Source organism: Monodon monoceros, unplaced genomic scaffold (assembly GCF_005190385.1).
Source record: "Monodon monoceros isolate NGI ecotype Baffin Bay Population unplaced genomic scaffold, NGI_Narwhal_1 Super_Scaffold_18, whole genome shotgun sequence".
Lineage (NCBI taxonomy): Eukaryota > Metazoa > Chordata > Mammalia > Artiodactyla > Monodontidae > Monodon > Monodon monoceros.
In genome coordinates, this window is record NW_021703774.1 from 82,493,506 (window position 1) to 82,511,770 (window position 18,265).

An 18,265-nucleotide genomic window follows, 5' to 3' on the forward strand; every position below is an offset into this window, starting at 1 on the left:
TTTACATTTTAAAAGGTTTTTTAAAACAACATGAAACAAAATAAACAACAAAAACAAAGAATATGCCAGAGACTGTATGTGGCCTGCAAATATTTACTATCCTTTCCAGAAAGAGTGCCAATACCTTAATCCACTCCCCAACCTTGAAGGAGGTGATGACCTTTGACCTACTCCTTGACTACCTCACCCTGTGACCCCATTATATGCAGAGATTCGAAGTTGTCAGAGTTCTGACATCTACAGCCTAGTGGGAGGCTGGCATCATTGTTCACCCCATTACCAAAAACAACAAAAAGGCAAACAAGAAGATAAATGTATATGTATAACTGATTCACTTTGTTATAAAGCAGAAACTAACACACCATTGTAAAGCAATTATACTCCAATAAAGATGTTAAAAAAAAAAAAAAAAGAACACCTCAAAAAAAAAAAGATCAACCCTGGAGTGGGGTCAACGGTCTTGATTCTACTGCATGGGAAGGGAGGGAGAGAAGCAGGGAGGGACTGAGACTCTCAGCCTCAACCCGTCATCTGATCTATCTTCTCTGAGAGTCAGAATTCAGCATTGTCCCAGTTGGTCTCTACTGACGCCCCTCCCCTCAAGGCCCCATCACACCCTGCAGTCCTGGCGATCCCAGCTGATCCTACCTGATCCCAGCTGATGCCAGCAGTCACTGAGGCTGTAATTCTCTTATTGATGAGACATCCAAGTAATTCGCGTCTCTGAGTCCCCGAGGCCTGTGTGTCATCCGCAGACCACCTAGGGTGCAGCCTGACTGGCTGACCTTCAGTCCTGGACAGAGGCTCCATCCAGCGCAGGGGCTCCCCTGCTGCCTAGCAGGGCCTTTGAAGGAAGAGGACTCTGACTAGCCCTGGACGCCACCCAGACCCTCTGTTGGAGCCAGAGCCACTGAGAGGCACAGCCTAAGGACTCTGGAAAAGACGGGTTAGAGTGGACAAGGCTTCCAGCTCAGAGTGCCCAGCTGTAACTGGGCTGAGTGACCTCTGGGCTGTCATGGGTTCTGTTTGGAAGTTTTGGGGCTGAGGGCAGAGTGGAGACCCAGTGGGCCTGCATCCTTGTGGGTAGGTATTCTGGATTATTTCAGATAGGAGTGAACTTTGTAAAAGTTCTTGCTCAAAATCATTGAGCTGTCCAGCCAGTTCTTTGCAGGTTCCTGTTCTTGAGATAAAAACAGCATGGAAAGCCCAGGCTGGAATCCCAACATCCAGGCTAAGTGAAAGGTCAGCCGTCTTAGAGATTTGGGAGCCCAAGCTGTGACACCTTGGGCAAGTCACCTCATTTCTCTGGGATTCAGTTTCCTCATCTGTTAAAAGAAGCAAACAAACAAAAACCTGGGTGCTTGGGTGGGGGTGATTTTACAGTCCTGTCCAGCCCATACCCAGTGTGTCCGAAGCAGGCAAGGCCTCTGCAGAAGCTTTTCTGTAAAGTTGTTTGGCTTCATCTCTGCTTTCCTTCCCCAAGTCAATTCAGCCCCATCCAAATGAGATACAGCCGGTCTGGCATCAGGGGAGAGTGTTTTCCTTCAGTAGGTCAGCAGCTTGCCGGGGATTCGGACCGTTGTGAGGTCCCACTGAAGTAGTGGGTGGTGAATATGACCTATGATGTGAGGTCCCACCGAAGTAGTGGGTGGTGAATATGACCTATGTCTTTGTGCCCTGTGGCCAGAGGGTGGCTGAAGGGCTGTGGGAGTCTCCTCAACTGAAGTGGGGTGAATGGTCCCCAACATGCTCACAGCATATGGGCCAGAAACCAGTCTGATACCACACACTTTAATCTAAGTTACCTTGATTGCCTTTTGTCAGCTCTTCAACTTGACTGAACTTTCCTTAAGGGTAGGGATTCTATCTTGACCTTCTTCTGTGTCCCCCAGGGAGAACTCAGCACCACAGGTATGTGGCTGGAGATTGGCCTGGAGATATGAGGACGTATCTGCTGAGAAGCTTAACTGCAATACCTCTGGAAAGAGAGCTGCTGCTCTTTGCACAGGGTGTGGGTCCAGGGAAGTGAATCTCCATATTTGCCAGCTGATAACTGGACACCATTCTCCAGTGGGTGGCTCAATCAAGCTGTCAGGTCATGACCCCCAAGAGCTATCGTGTGACCTAGAGAGCAAGTGATGCGGGAAGGTTAGAGAAGGGAATGCCTGTCCCATGCCAGTGTGCCCGAGATTCCCCAGGATATGCAGGTCACTTTCCCCTAAAGCAGTCCAGACTGGGAAAGTGTGGCTGGGTGGCCCATGCAAACATAAATCAGCCTTGCATCACTGCTGGTTGCTTCAGAGTAGCTACCAAATTGCAAGCACAGTGATCTACAGCCTACAAATCCAGACCCATACAATAGTGACAAATGTCAGAAGCTCTGGGGTGGGTCTCTTCTAGTCTTAAATATACTCAGAATGGCTGTGTCCCTTGCCTGCCTGCAGATAGGAAGCTCTACTTTAGATCCAGCCACACTTTTTCTTGCTGTAGCTCCTGTTCTGTGCCCTATGAAAATGTTCTCTTTAGAAGTCCGGAGCCCGCCTTTCCTTCTGTATTGTTTTCTTTGCTTGCTTGTTTGCTGGGTGTGATGGTGGGGAGGGAAGGCAGGAGGCAGAGTTCTGACTTGCCCCACAGTGTCACCCATCTGTACAAACGGCCATGACAGAGCAATACAACGGATTAACCGTGACACACATGGAACTGCTAACGAGTTCGATAAAATTTTGATTATCCCTTGTTCTGTGGGGCAGGCAGCAAACCATGGAAATAATAATCCTCTCGGCTGGTGTCAGCACAGCAGTTCAACCAGAGAAAGGCAGGTGTGAGCTACAGGGAGTGAATCGTGGGAATGTGGGGGTGGGCCTGCAGCAGGGGTGGGAGGGCAGAATGGCAATTGCAGAGATTCCCCTCTCAATTATCTAGATAATTCCCTCAATTCTCTACTTTGTTCTATGGACCTGATATGTTCTGGAAGGCAAACTCATTCTTGGCAGAGAAGGAAACTAAGGCCTCAGGAGCATCAGGAATATGCCCAGAAGGACACCTTGGATTTCAGTCCCCAGAGTCTAGACAAACCCAGGGGAGACTGTCCAGGGATGAGCCCACATGGCTTGCAGATCTCAGCCTGGGAAACCGGCATCCTAGAGCCCAGGGTTCCTGTGTCCCCTTTTCCGCCCCCAGCGAAGGGGGAAGAGTAGGGCTGCGATGAAGTGTCTACCTCTGGATACCTTGGTGGTTTTGACTTTGTGTCCGGTGCTGCAGCTCCATCCCGACAGGTCCGGGAGCACTTTACACTCCTCGCCCAGCAGGCAGGGCTCCATCTGACACCACCACTTCTGCAGGACGATGGAGGCTGTGGGAGCAGGAAGCAGTGAGGGCAGCTCTAAGTTCTCTGCAAGTACAGCATGCAGTTGTGGGCGTGGGAGTGGTTCATGCAGAATAAGGGCATGTTTTTACACACCCTGGCTTAGAGCTCTGCATTTCCCTTGTCTTTTTCCTACTCCAGGCTGCCTGGAAGGGCAGTATTCAGGCTGAGGCCTTGGGACACAACCATACCAACCTCAACCCCACTGACCCCTACATCTCACCAAAGACAGAGAGGGGTGAAGGCAGGGGAAGTTGTCTCTAAGGCAACCCTTGAGTTGAGCCACCACATCATTAGCAGAGAGGCACAGTCTTCAACATACCCCTTGGTGTACGTGAGCAAGCGTGCAGGCCATTTGAGGGAGTGCGCACAAGCAGTTGTGTGCGTGTGAGCACAAGTGGGCACGTTTATGGCGCTGCCATGTGAGAGTAAGAAAATAAGCATGGGTGGGGCCATGGGAAAGGGGTGGATACGAAGGAATTCATGGCCAAGCGATACACGTGTGTTCATGTGAGGGGAGGGTAAAGGCCGGCTTGAGAACGAGAGGAGGGGATGTGTAAGAGGCCTGGGAAGGAGCCGCAGGTGAAGAAGTCAACGTCTGGAGGAGTGGCTGTGAAGTGATGAGGATGACGGGAGGCCTGAGAAGATCGTGTGAGAAAATGAATCCGCGTATGTGCCAGGCAGTAGGTGTGGCCAGGAGGGAGGGCGTGTGCTTATGACAGAGCTTTCCTCATCTATGGGATGGCGATAGTCACATCTGTGCCCCTCCTCCCAGAGGTGGCCCCATCATTTGAGACTCCGACAGTGAAAGCCCTGAGCTGGGCATGAAATTGCATCCCCAGCAGATGGCGAAGCCTGGACAGCCCTTCTTATCTCTCTGACCAAGCCCTCCCTGCCGGGTCCCAGCCTCTCACTCACCGTCCACGCAGGAGGGCTTTGCCCGGGTGGTGCCGGCCACCTGGCCAGAGAAGCAAGAGCATTTGACAGTCTGGGAGTGCTCCTCGATGCGGTTCCGGTTACAGCAGCGGTGAGCAGCAATCACCTCGCAGGTGCCCTGCTTCACGGGGACTGAAAGGGCCAGCACACCATTAGATGCCCGGCCCAGGCCAGCACCCCTGCCCCCCTCCCACCCACCCTAGTTGTCCTTCAGCCCCTCCTCCCAGCTCAGGGCAGGGGTAGGTAAGAGATTTCCAATTGCAGGGGAGGAGGAAATGGATGACATCTTCCTGCCACGTCTGTGTTCCTATCCTTCCTTCCTCCCCAGTGAGGCCACACTCATCACCCTGGCAGAGTCTGGCCCCTGGGCAGGAGAAAGATGGAGTCCACACCATCCCCCATCTCCTGGCTTCCCCTGGGTGAGGCCAAGGGCCCTGAGGGCTTACAATGCGTGGCGAGGATCATCCGCTTACACTGGCTTTAGCCATCCCAGAAGGAAAACCACAGAATTAGGCCAGGAGGCTAGACTTAAGCCCTGACCCAGGGGCTCCTCTCCCTGCAGAACACCTTCCGGCATGGAAGGGAAGGTGAGAATGGGTCTGCCCTCGAATCTGTGGGTTTTACTCTGCCTCAGAGATCTGCCTGCTGTGGAACGGGGTGCAGTGGTGTCCAGCTTTCCAGGCATCCTGGAAAACCGCCCGCCCCAGGGCCCCACCACCTCCCCTAGACCTGTTGGAGTTGGAGGCTGCAAGGAAGCCGAGGCCAGGTGGGTCCACAGCCAGACCAGGCCAAGTGCCAGCAGCCAGCCGCCCGTGCTCCAGTTCTGTGTGGCCCTCTCACACATCCTGCAGAGAGAAGCACACACCCTGCTTGACTCCAGGCAGGAGCCCTCCCAGTGCCCAGTGCCAGCACCACTGTGCCACGTGCTCTGGGGGGCACAGAGGCGGGTAGGGATGCACGACTTGTCCCCAGGCAGCTCTCGGCCTGGCACAAACTCACTGTAGAAAGTGGTGAGTACTACAGTCAGAAAGGGGAGCAGGAAGGGAGACTGTTCTGCTGGGAAAAACATGGAAAGCTTTGTGGAGGAGATGACATTTAGGAGGGGTCTTAAAGAATGGACCAGGCATGGTCCCATGGAGGGCTGTGACATGGAAGGAGCAATAATGCTGACTGCCATGTTTTGAGCACTTGACCCTGCAAACATACTCTTGAATCCTTCACGACTGTCCTACAAAGTAGGATTATTTGTACCCATTTTACAAATGAGCAAACTGATACTCAAAAAGCCTGGACACAACCTAAACAACCGTCAGTAAAGGGCTGGCTAAATACACTGTGGGCCATCTGTGCAATGCCCATCCAGACAGCTGTAACAGAATGAGGAAATGCTTTATGTACTGAGGCATGCAATGATCTCCAACGATAATCCGTCATCTAGGGAAAAAAAGCAAAGTGCCTGGTGATGTGTATTCAATGTGTAAAAGGGAGGAATTATATATGTTGCTCAAATATGGGTTAAGCTAGCTCTGGAAAATGTACCAAAAGACCCTAATAACATTGTTTGCCACCAAGAAGGGAAACTAGTTAGCTGGGATACAGAGGTAGAACGGAGATATTTTTCTCCCTACTGCTTTTTTTTTTTTTTTTAAGATTTTTTTTTGATGTGGACCATTTTTTTTTAACATCTTTATTGGAGTATAACTGCCTTACAATGTTGTGTTAGTTTCTGCTGTATAACAAAGTGAATCAGCTATAGGTATACATATACCCCCATAACCCCTCCCTCTTGCATCTCCCTCCCACCCTCCCTATCCCACCCCTCTAGGGGGACACAAAGCACCTAGCTGACCTCCCTGTGCTATGCAGCTGCTTCCCACTAGCTAGCTATTTTACATTTGGTAGTGTATATATGTCGATGCTACTCTCTCACTTCATCCCAGCTTATCCTTCCCCCTCCCCGTGTCCTCAAGTCCATTCTCTACATCTGCGTCTTTATTCCTGTCCTGCCCCTAGGTTCTTCAGAACCTTTTTTTTTTTTTTAGATTCCATATATATGTGTTAGCATATGGTATTTGTTTTTCTCTCTCTGACTTACTTCACTCTGTATGACAGTCTCTAGGTCCATCCACCTCACTGCAAATAACTCAATTTTGTTTCTTTTTATGGCTGAGTAATATTTGATGTGGACCATTTTTAAAGTCTTTATTGAATTTGTTACAATATTGCTTCTATTTTATGTTTTGGCTGTTTGGCCGCGAGGCATGTGGGATCTTAGCTCCGCAAGCAGGGATAGAACCCGCACCCCCTGCATTAGAGGGCAAAGTCTTAACCACTGGACTGCCAGGGAAATCTCTCTCCCTATTGCTCTTTAATCTTTTGGGATTTGAACCACAGGAAGGTACTAGCAATTCAGCTTAAACAAAATTTAAATATAAAAAGGAAGAAATGAAGTGGAGGCTAATAGAAGTCAAGTGACTTGCCCAAGGCCAGGCAGCATGTGGGTAGAAGGCCCTGAGCGCAGAAACCTGCCCTGTTCCCACTGGACCACCTTGCTTCTGCTCTCTTCCCCTTTCCTTCTCCTCCTTCATCCTTGATGGTTCGAATCTCCCAAATCTATCCCAGAGAGTGGACTAGAAATGGGGGGAACCCCAGTAAAGCAGAGGCACAGAGCAGCTGGGAGCCACCCAAGCACAGAAGGGGCATGAACCACCCCCTCTGCTGCACTGCTACCCCTTGGGGATCACTGGGCTCCCTCAGGTGCCAGCTTAGTGCTGGGAACACTAGAGGCCAAACCAAATGCCAGGACTGGCTGCTCCCTTGGATAGGGTGCTTGATCTCTGTCTACGCACCACTCCCCCAACTCCCCCTCTTCAACTGTCTCCTCACTCACCTTTTTTGGAATCTTTTATCTTCTGTCAGTTCATCTACTGGCCTCAGACTCACTCTTCCTAGACAAATAGGAGAGATCCTTGTGGTTTGCAGGGGACAGAGGGAGCCCGTGGCCATGCAGGGGGTGGAGGAGGGCCTGGGTGAGGGCAAGTGGGTGGACTGGGCACTGAAGTAGTGCCTAATTCTGAGGTTGTTCCCCAAGGTGCCAGGACAGGGGGCAGAGTCCCTCCTCTGCCCTGGGAATTCGCAAATGTCCTTGCAGACTCTGGGAACATGTAGCTCTGGAGGGAGCTTCTCTGTGCCAGGAGTGAAGCAGGGTTGGTGGTAGGAGGTGTCTAAGAACCAACCCTGTCATCTCTCTGGCCTTGGGAAGGGGCTGAAGGCCAGGGAAGAGTTCCTGAGCAGAATCTGACAGCCACTGCTGGGAAGAGGCGCCTGAGAATAATAACCCCTGAGGTCCTGAATCCTCTCTGCCTCTTCCTCCTCCTAGCCCCATCACACCTGCTTCCTGGACTGGCCAGGAGCTGGCTCAACTCTGCTGCCCTCACCCCCATTCCCACTCTAGAGGGCTAGAACGGGAGTCCTCCAGGTCTCTGAGCCTCAGCAGCCTCAGCCCCAAAGCATCTCCATTTTCCCCAAGACCTCCCCTCCCTCAACCTCCAGAGGGAGGTGGAACTGAGGCAGGTAGGATGGTGGGGCTCAAGAAGGACCAAGAGCCATGTGTCCTAGCTCCCCAGAGTGAGAGCCCAGAAAAGACTGCGGGGGCAGATGGAGGAAGTGATGCCAAAACCCCTGGGATGGTTGTGCTCCACGGGCAGAGAGCTTCTAGAAGTACCTCTTTTCTGAGTAGGTATCTCCTCTCCCTGCCCCCTTCAGGAACCTTTGTTTTGATCATTACAAAGGCAGCTGTGCCTTTTCTCCGGCAGTCCCCCAACCCATTTCACCCTGAGCTGCCGCACCTCCAACCCCACTTTCCCATCTCTCCTATGAACCCCAAGACCCAAAAGACCCGGGAGTGGGCATTTGGGGTGCCTTCTCTGGCATTCTATTCCTTCCCTCAGAGAGAGCTTGAGAAAGAAGCTTCTGGTGTTTGTTCTCAGGCTTCCACACTCCTGCCTCAGTTTCCCAGGCTGTTTTCCCCAAACCCCTGTATACCAGCATGGGGTTGAGAATGTGAACCACAAGATCCTTTAACCTTTCCCTGCCTTCTCCCGCCCCTGCCCCGCGCCCACTCAGTCCTCCCAATTCTGAGCTCCCACGCCTGGGACCTACCTGCCCCACGGCGGTACCCACGGGTTCCACCCGCCGTCCTGAGGTTCTCCTCGCCTCTGAGCCCGGGATCGAGACTCCGAAAGGCGGACTGCAGGCGGGAGCGGTCAGCTCCTGTGCTGTCTAGTCCGGAGTCCTGTCCCCCTCACCAAGTTGCTGCGTCCCCGAGGCGCAGGGGCTCTGACCAAACTGGCATCACGGTCATGCGGGGCCCGCCCTGGGCACCGGGGGGCTCCGGGCCCGCTCGGCCAGCTCTGCAGAGCTCAGCCGAGGTCCCTCCGAGGCTGCCGCCCGCAGGCCTGGGAGCTCGCGGCTGCAGCCGCCGCCGCCTCCTCCTCCTCCTAGCCCGGGGCCGCCCCCGCTTCCCCAGCCCCGCGCGGGCGTAGCCGCCGCCGCCTCCCGGACAGCGCCGGGCACCGCGCACAGTGCTCCGCCGGCCCCGCGGGCACAGCGACCCCTGGCGCTCGAGGCAAGACCGGGGAAGAGAGGACAGCCAGACCCCGCGATGTGGTCCCTGGTATAGGCAGGTAATTCAGAGTGGTCCCTCAAGACTATGGAGGTGTTGGGGCTTGGGGTGGGTTGCTGAGTGTCAGGAGTGATAGCCCAGACCCTCACGGGTTTTGAGCCTTGAAGATTCCCGAACTGCACTGTCCGATACGGTAAATAACATCTTAAGTTTCTCATTTACACTCACAACATTTCAAGTGCTCAATCACCACATGCAGCTAGGGACTACTGTACTGGGCAGAAAAGATATAGAATATTCCCACATTGCACAAAATCCTATTTGACAATGCTCTTTTAGATTGCTATGGTAGCCCTTCAGTGTTAAAATGTTAAAATCCAGGAGGAAATAGCAAATGATCTCTACCCCAGGAGCGGTGTCCTCTGGGGCAGGAAGGACCAGGGGAGGCATGTGGGTAGGGGCCTGGAAGGCAAGAGGGCTTTGGTAGGCCTGTGGATGATGGGTATGAACCCCAACTTGGGAACGAAACTCTGAGACCCAGTTTCTTCAGCATAAAGATTGCAATGTAATTGCAATTGTATAGTGTGTAATTTTTTACAGGGTGAGATTCTGGATGTGAAAGTATTAGACAAATGAGAGAGGAAGTGGTGGTCTGTGAATTTGTCTCTTGATTGAAGGACACTCCTCTTAGTTTAAGAGGGCTTTGGGATTGGAGTAATGGGGAGGGGAGAGGCAAAGGGAAGAAGCCCAGTTCCTGGCTCTGAGCCACTGCACGTGGCCCAGGATAAAGGGACTTCTCTCTCTCTCTTTTTAAAATTAACTAATTAATATATTTATGTATTTATTTTGGCTGTGCCCGGTCTTAGTTGTGGCATGCGGGATCTTTTTTATTTGCAGTATAAGGACTCTTAGTTGCGGCATGCATGTGGGATCTAGTTCCCCCACCAGGGATCAAACCCGGGCCCCCTGCATTGGGAGAGTGGAGTCTTACCCACTGGACCACCGGGGAAGTCCCTAAAGGGATTTCTCTTGAGGATACCCATTTCCTACCCCTAGCTGAGGTCTCGCACACTCCTGGCAGGACCAGTCCCTGAGCAGTTCTCAGCAAAGAATAACCTACATGGCTGCTTCTTCCCACTCCACCTCCCTTTTGCCTCTCACTCTGTACTGCCTCAGGGATGAGTAGAGATGGTGACCTTCTCACCAGGTTCTGGGGCAGTCTGAGGATGCAGGAGGTATGATGATGCCAGGAATAGGAGGTGAGAGGTTCAGGGAGAGGAGAGTCTTAGGATTTGGGTACGGTTGGAGGGCTGTTCTAGAGCCCAAGGGAGCTGTTGACATCCCTGCTGACCATCTGTTGCTGGAACTAGGGGGTCTCTGGGCCCTGGCTCTGTGGCCCACTTGCAGTCACACCATGATGGGTGTTGTGAAGAGCAGGGATTATGGAGCTAGATGACACGGAGAAGTGGTAAGCAAACTGTCCCAGAAACACTGAATAATAAAAATAGCCAGGATGTTATATTTTTTCTTCTGTCTATGGCTTGCTGCCACTGTTTATGCCATTTATCTGTGAGCTGGTTCCAGTTTTTCTCAAACAGGAGGGAAATACCCATAGCAGCAGCATGTTCTTTATCTCCCTGTCTGGCTTGCCACTCTATGTGCCTTTGGGTCTGACTTTTTCTGGTTTTCTTTTCTTTTCTTCTTTTTCCTTCTCTCTGCCCAAAGTGCAGGCATAATTATAGAAGTCTACAAACCTGAACGACCATTGTGAGATTTTTATTTGGGAGGTACCAGAAAAGACACCCCTTCTGGGGGTACAGTCTAGCCAGGAACAGAGAGGGTCATGGTCAGGAAGCACCCAGCTGACAGAGTCCAGAGGTGGAATCCCCACCATGAACTGGGTGCCAGTCCCTGAGGACTACCCTGACTTGCATTAGGACCATAAGGGCCTTGTCCCCATTTGAACCATGTGTGGGGTAGGAGGTGTCTCTGAGGCCTAACAATCAATTCCCAGGCTTAGGAACATAGTTCCAGCATTAGGTCAGTACCACCCTCCCCTCTCAGGCAGGGACTTAGCCTGGCCTCTGTCTCCCCCAGGTGGCAGCCACAGCAGCTGTTCACCTGGACTGTTCTCCACCTTTGCCTTAAGAGGAGGAGGGTGGGAGAGGAGGAACACCCCCCTCTTCTATTCACCTACCTCTTAACCCTTCCTCTCTGATCTAGATAAATCAGCTTGGTTTTTAAGAATCGGTGTGGGTGGCTGGGGAACGGACATGGGCATAAATTTCCCACTGGCTGTTGACCTCCTGGAACAAGTCATGTAAAATGACAGGAGCGTCCAGTCCTGCGTCATCCATAAAACGAACATAATAAAACCTACCTTGCAGGGTTAGTGTGCAGTGTAAAGGGCCTAAAGTATAGAAAGTGCTTTGTAGAGAGCCTATTATTAGTAAGTCCTCAATAAATGTAGTTATTGTTATCCTTATTAACAGTTCTGCTGTGGTCAGGGGAGGTCCAAATATGGGCGGAAATTGGGTCCTGAAAAAAAAAAAAGTGGAGTCGGAGTGGTAACTGTTCTGCCGGATCTAGCGGTGGTTTTCACGGGGAACAGCGCCCTCGGGAATCCGGGAACTTACCCAGCTCCCTAATTCAGGATGGTTGGCTCCAGCCTGCCTTGTTACCACTTCCACACCAGTCCCAGCACCAGCTCGCTGGCCCTCACTCTCATTCCGGCAGCCCCAGCCAGAGGTGTTACCACAACCGGAGCTTCACACCCAGCGGTCGCTAACGGAGATCATCAGCTCCATCACCCTCTGGGCAGGCTAGCCACAACGAACCCAGGGCGAGGAGACACCACCCTCCCGTCACAATAGGGAAGTTCTAGCTGATTGATATAGAGCAAGGCTGAAATAAGATTTCTGTCCCCTTCCTACAACAGCAGACCCTTCTTTCCCCCAAAAAACAGAGGCGGGAGAAGTCGGAACGGGGCGGGGGAGAGGCCGCGAGCCGGCGGGGCTGTTCCCGGGGTAGCCCAGAGCCGCAGGTAGTTTCCCCGGGTACCGGCCCTGCGGGCCGCGAGCCAATGGTGGGGCCGAACTGACCGGAGTGAGCACCGCCCCTCGAGAGACCTAGGGGGCGGGGCCTGTCCTGGGGCGGGGCCACGGCCGAGGGCGGGGAAGGGAGGCAGCATGCTAAACCGGGTGCGTTCGGCCGTGGCGCACCTGGTGAGCTCTGGGGGCGCCCCGCCTCCGCGCCCCAAGTCGCCAGACCTGCCCAACTCGGCCTCGGCGCCACCCGCCGCCCCTCCACAAGCTCCCAGAAGCCCTCCGGCTAGGGCTGGGAGCGGGAGTGCGGCACCCGCGAGGACAGTAGAGGCTCGAGCAAGCTTCTGCCGACCGACCTTTCTGCAGCTGAGCCCTGGGGGCCTGCGACGCGCCGATGATCACGCTGGCCGGGCTGTGCAAAGCCCCCCGGACACTGGCCGTCGCCTGCCTTGGAGCACGGGCTACGCCGAGTGAGCGCCCCCGGGGGTACCCTAACCAGGATGGGACTCCCATTCCCAACCTCCTCCCCACCTTGGCATCCCGGGCGCTGGGACGCATCCCCCCTCGTCGCTCTCGGTGCCAGGAGCTCCTTTTTCCCAGGACCTTTGCTGTCCTCTGGGCTTCGGGCCGCACCCACTCCCAGCCCTTTCTCAAGTCGGGTGCAGCTTTTCTCAGGACTTTCTAGCTCGCTGACTATCCTCACCCGCGCCGCTTCAGGACCTTGTTCTCTCCCAGAGCCCGGAGAGTGGAGGGCCCGTGAACGATGAGTTGGCCAGTTGTCAGTCGCGGCCCGGTAGTTTAATGGCTAAGGGAGGAGAGATTTCAAGGAGCGGGGGTCCCTTTTAATATAGGAGATGGCGGCTGGAAAAACTCCTTGGGCTTCCCGACCCCAGCGCCCCAGTTCCCTGTCCCTCTTACCATTCCCCTCCCCCTCCACACCCAGAAATAGCCCGCGACACCAGGCGGCCGCCGGCTTCCCCAGGGGCGGGGGAGGGGGCCACCCGGGGAAGCGGGAGGGCCCCCTTTGAACACCCCTTGGCGGGTGGACTTGCCCTGGCCAGGCAAGGAAGTGGACCTCCGGGCCAGAGCGGTGGGAGTGGCGGCAGCAGCCGGCTTGCTCCAAGGCTGCGTGAATTTTTTTTTTTTTTTTTTTGCTTGTTTGGTTGTTTGTTGGCAGTGCAGGATCTTAGTTCCCTGACCCGGGGACCCGGCAGTGAGACCGAGGAGTCCTAACCACTGGACCACTAGGGGATTCCTACTGGGCCGGTGGATTTTTAATGCATCTGCTGGGAGAGCAGAGCACTGAGGGAGATGGGGGCGCTGAGGGGCTGAGGGTCGTGGCTGGTGGACCCGCGGCCCCACTACCGGCTCCTTTAACTTCCTATTTGGGAAGAGTTTGGGGTTATGTGGCTCCTGCGCAGTCCAGGGAGGCTTCCACTCCTACCCTATTTCAATTCCTCTTTCCTGATCTGTGCCGGAGCACTTACTCATTGTCAAACAGCAGAAACTGGGACTTCCCTGGCGGTCCGATGGTTAAGACTCCATGCTTCCAATGCAGGGGGCGCGGGTTTGACACCTCGTTGGTGGGGGGGGAACTAAGATCCCACAAGAAACCAAAAAAGAAAAAAAAAAAAAAGCAGCAGAAACTTTCACTGGATGATTTTAGGATAAAGGTGGGTGTGCTCATGAGGGTGGGGTGGGGTGTTGTGGACAAGAAGCTAGAAGAGGTTTTTGGGGGTCAGAGTGGATGCAGGGTCTCGGCAAGCCAGGAATTAAAACCTCCTTCCCTCCATCCAGGTCCTCCCCCAGTGATACCATTAGGGAAGGGATGGGACATCTGAGGTGGGAGAGTGCTGCTGTGGCCTTTCTAGGAGGTGGTGGAGACAAACACCTAGGCAGTACTCCTTGTGCCTTGCCCTGCCTCCCTTCTCCTCCTCCCTCTGGCCTGGTTCCCAGGTGGCTGTGACCTTTCTCAGCTTGGCCAGCAGGCCAGAGAGGGTATGTGTATCTCAGGTGGGAGTTATTCCAGGACCTTGTCTGGTGTCCAACCTGATGTGGTCACTTTGGCCTGACAGGGTCATCAACTCTGGCAAGAGCCGGCACAATGAGGACCAGGCTTGCTGTGAAGTGGTGTATGTGGAAGGTCGGAGGAGTGTTTCAGGGGTACCTAGGGAGCCTAGCCGAGGCCAGGTAAGCTCCCCACCCCCTTTCCTAACCTCCACAGGAGACACCTATCCCCAGGGATTCTAGGCATTCGGTTTTAATCTGAGCCATGTGATAGACCTACCCCCTAACTCACTAGCTTTCTACTTTAATGGCACAGAATTTTATCTGGCATTGATTAGGTAGATTCTACCATGTCAGTGTGAATATTTAGTTTTCCACTTAAAATGGAGATATGCTCATGTATTCATTGATGATTTAATAACTACCACTGCTTATTTTTGCATCTTTTATCCTCTGAGTTTGACTTTCTTATTTATTTTTTTTTGTTTGTTTGTTTGTTTTGCGGTACGCGGGCCTCTCACTGCTGTGGCCTCTCCCGTTGCGGAGCACAGGCTCCGGACGTGCAGGCTCAGCGGCCATGGCTCACAGGCCCAGCCGCTCCGCGGCATGTGGGATCCTCCCGGACCGGGGCACGAACCCGTGTCCCCTGCATCGGCAGGCGGACTCTCAACCACTGCGCCACCAGGGAAGCCCAAGTTTGACTTTTTTGATGCTTTGCTTTCAGACACATAGTATGCCTTTGGTGAATGAGTGAATAAATCTAATTTGCCTTAAATACCAAAATCTAACCTCCTCTCTAATGTATATAGGGATGCCCAGAGTCTTGCTCTTCTCCCTGCATAACACAAACACACACACGCACGCACACACACACACACACACAAACACACACACTCACCTCCAACTTTTCCTCCACCAGGGACTCTGCTTCTACTACTGGGGACTGTTTGATGGGCATGCAGGAGGCAGAGCTGCCGAAATGGCCTCTAGGCTCCTGCATCGCCACATTCGGGAGCAGCTAAAGGACCTGGTAGAGATACTCCAGGACCCCTCGCCACCTCCCCTCTGCCTCCCGTCCACCCCAGGGGCTCCAGGTTCCTCTGATTCCTCTCACTTGGTTGGTCCTCAGTCCTGCTGGTCTTCGCAGAAGGAAGTGACTCATGAGAGCCTGGTAGTGGGTGCCATTGAGAATGCCTTCCAGTTCATGGTAAGTGGGTGGCCTGAGCCAAGGGCCTGCCAGGCAGACACTTTTGTCAACTCTGTATGGGAGTCAGGTAGCCTGAGGAGGTGACCCTGAGAACCCATAACAGCTTTGAGAACCTGAGCAGAACTTGGTTCAGAGGGAGGGAGAAGTGGGTGTTATACCGATGTCTTCCCTACTGTCCACCAGTGTGGCTTGCCTGGGCCAGTTTATTTCTGCAGATGTGGGCGGGTGGCTGTGTGTCTGGAGCCTCTTCTTCATCCACCCCCTTTGACCCTTCCTCATATGGCAGGATGAGCAGATGGCCCGGGAGCGGCGTGGCCACCAAGTGGAGGGGGGCTGCTGTGCACTGGTTGTGGTCTACTTGCTAGGCAAGGTGTACGTAGCCAATGCAGGTGACAGCAGGTATGGGGTGGGAGCTTTGAAAAAGGCTGTGCGGGGGAGGGGTCAAGCTTCTGGGATGGGGGAATAGAAGAGAGTGACGTGGTGGGTGTTAACATTCAGAGATTGGAACGGGTCAGGAGGGATCACAGACATAAGGAAGGGCCTGAAATAGCTATGAGGGGAGGAAAACTGGGGGTCTGGGTGAGGGACTCTAAGGGAGGGCCTTGTCTTTTTGGAACTCTTTATGTGAGGGGGTTGTAGAGAGCCAAGCCCAAACCTTTTGTTTCTCTGGGCAGAGCCATCATTGTCCGGAATGGAGAAATCATTCCAATGTCCCGGGAGTTCACCCCGGAGACTGAGCGCCAGCGTCTCCAGATGCTTGTAAGTAGGAACTAAACTCCCTACTCCCATTCCTTACTAATCTTGTGCCTGTGTCCCAAGGACTCTCTGACCCTCACAACACAGACAGACCGCTCCTTACTGGGAGCTTACTGGGAAGGCCACTCCACAGACTATGGAGTGTAGGGCTGAGCTGGTGTGGAGGATGTGGCAGGAAAGAGCGTGGGCTGCTCCAGTGCCTTCCACTGTGGCCCCAACTGAGGAAGGAAGTGCAGTCAGAGTGGGGGAAGGAAACAGCAAAGGCCCCTAAGGGGCAGGATAGCTTAGTGCTTTAAAGCAATGGCTCTGGAGCTGGGCTGCCTGGGATTGAATCCTGGTTTGAGTACTTTGTGTGATCTTCAACAGTTCCCTGAACTTCTCCATAAATCAAGAGTTCCTGCCTTAAAAGTTGTTGTGAGGATTAAATGAGCTAATATATGTTAATATTATAACAGTGCATGGTACACAGTAAACTCCATTTAAGGGTCTGCTGTAATTAACATCACCTCTACACCAGGGTGTACTGTAAACCTAATGCCCCCTGGCCCTCTGCTCTGTCTGGCCGCTCCCAACCCCAGGGCTTCCTGAAACCAGAGCTGCTGGGTGGTGAATTCACCCACCTTGAGTTCCCCCGCAGAGTTCAGCCTAAGGAGCTGGGGCAGAGGATGCTGTACCGGGACCAGAACATGACTGGCTGGTAACACTTCCCTCAGAGCTGGGGCCCGTTTCCATGGCAACGCAACCAGTCCCTCGCCAACAGCAAGGTGGAAGCTGGCGGCTGGGCCAGGCTGGGAGCTGGGGGAATGCGGCCCTTCTAAGGGGTTTGTGTAAGGGGTGTGGCTCCTAGGGGAGAGGGACTTTGATGCCTGGGTGATGCCTCCTCTACTCCCCCCTCCCCAGGGCCTACAAAAAGATCGAGCTGGAGGATCTCAGGTTTCCTCTGGTCTGTGGGGAGGGCAAAAAGGTAAACTCCATGGTAGAGGTGGGAGAGGGCAGGAGGACCCACCACAACTTGTCTAGGGAGGTGGAGGTTCTACCCGAGGGTAGGGGTGGAAAGGGTCCACGGTCCCAGAGAGACTGGGAGAAGGCTATAGTAGTGTCCCCTCCTCATTTCCTTTAGGCTCGAATGATGGCCACCATTGGGGTGACCCGGGGCTTGGGAGACCACAACCTCAGGGTCTGCAGTTCTACCCTGCCCATCAAGCCCTTCCTCTCCTCTTTCCCTGAGGTGAGCCACATGGGAGCCTCCTTAGCCTTCCCTGCTCTGGGGGTCTCAGGCTAGCTCTCTCCCAAGGTCGCTTTATCCCCAAGCTCCCTCTGCACCCTCTCTCCCCACCAGGTACGAGTGTATGACCTGACGCAGTATGAGCACTGCCCAGATGACGTGCTAGTCCTGGGAACAGATGGGCTGTGGGATGTCACCAGTGACTGTGAGGTAGCTGCCACTGTGGACAGGGTGCTGTCAGCCTATGAGCCCAATGACCCCAGCAGGTAGGGGTTGTATGGCGGCAAGGGGATGACGATGGGGAAGGAAGGGACACAGGGAAGAAATGCTTGGGAACCCACATGAGGGCCTGTGTATCCATCTTCCCATGTACATGTTGGTACATGAATGTACACATGTGCTTCTGACAGGTACACAGCTCTGGCCCAAGCTCTGGTCCTAGGGGCCCGGGGCACCCCCCGGGACCGTGGTTGGCGTCTCCCGAACAACAAGCTGGGTTCCGGGGATGACATCTCGGTCTTCGTCATCCCCCTGGGAGGGCCAGGCAGCTACTCCTGAGGGGCTCAGCCCCGAACCTCCCACCACCATCCCAGCCTCTCCATGCTTACCCCTCTCCCAACCCAAATTCTGAAGTTGTCTCCTTGACCTTCTTTAGTGGCAATTTAACTGAAGAAGGGGTGCCAGTTCGATCCAAAATTTTAGCCCTTGGCAAATAAACCAGATGGATAAATGTGTGTGTCTTTATTTTCTTTGACTAAAAACTGTCCCAGTTGTCTCCCGAACATCTCCTAGACATCTCACAGGCACTTCAACTCAACATTCCTCCAACTGAATTCATTATTTCCCCCACAAACATGTCCTCTCCCCACTCATCATCTCAGGGGGCACCAGCTCAGCTACTCAAGTTAGAATTCTTGGAGTTGAGCACCTTTGGCTTCCGTTTCTTCCTCATCAAGCTAATCAATCACTAAGTATTGTTGATTATATATTTTTAAATATATTTCTTTAAAAAACATTTTTTTTTTTTTTAGTTTTTGGCCGCGCTGCATGCGGATTCTAGTTCCCCGGGGGACCAGGGATCGAACCTGTGCCCCCTGCATGG

The 18,265-nt window shown here is 53.5% G+C and overlaps 2 protein-coding genes across 3 annotated transcripts; one reads left to right on the forward strand and one right to left on the reverse strand.

Moving 5' to 3' along the window:
- Window positions 1–424: 424 nt before the first annotated feature.
- On the reverse strand, window positions 425–6,004 carry TAFA3 (TAFA chemokine like family member 3). Its single transcript, XM_029226834.1, has 4 exons — window positions 5,030–6,004; window positions 4,283–4,432; window positions 3,218–3,352; window positions 425–2,124 (listed from the first exon to the last, which is right to left on the reverse strand). Exons 1-4 carry the CDS (start codon window positions 5,502–5,504, stop codon window positions 2,084–2,086), a joined length of 801 nt encoding a protein of 266 aa, XP_029082667.1. The 5' UTR covers window positions 5,505–6,004; the 3' UTR covers window positions 425–2,083.
- A 6,087-nt stretch (window positions 6,005–12,091) lies between these two features.
- Window positions 12,092–18,224, forward strand: PPM1J (protein phosphatase, Mg2+/Mn2+ dependent 1J). Of its 2 annotated transcripts, none has more exons than XM_029227081.1 (10): window positions 12,092–12,438; window positions 14,044–14,158; window positions 14,895–15,182; window positions 15,469–15,581; window positions 15,857–15,941; window positions 16,517–16,635; window positions 16,839–16,902; window positions 17,059–17,166; window positions 17,278–17,429; window positions 17,574–17,897. In XM_029227081.1, the coding sequence occupies exons 1-10, from the start codon at window positions 12,113–12,115 to the stop codon at window positions 17,719–17,721; spliced, it is 1,518 nt and encodes a 505-aa protein (XP_029082914.1). In that variant the 5' UTR covers window positions 12,092–12,112; the 3' UTR covers window positions 17,722–17,897. The 2 variants fall into 2 exon arrangements, with proteins under 2 accessions (XP_029082914.1, XP_029082915.1); XM_029227082.1 differs by having other exon boundaries at window positions 12,103–12,438; window positions 15,469–15,554; window positions 17,574–18,224.
- The last annotated feature ends 41 nt before the right edge of the window (window positions 18,225–18,265 follow it).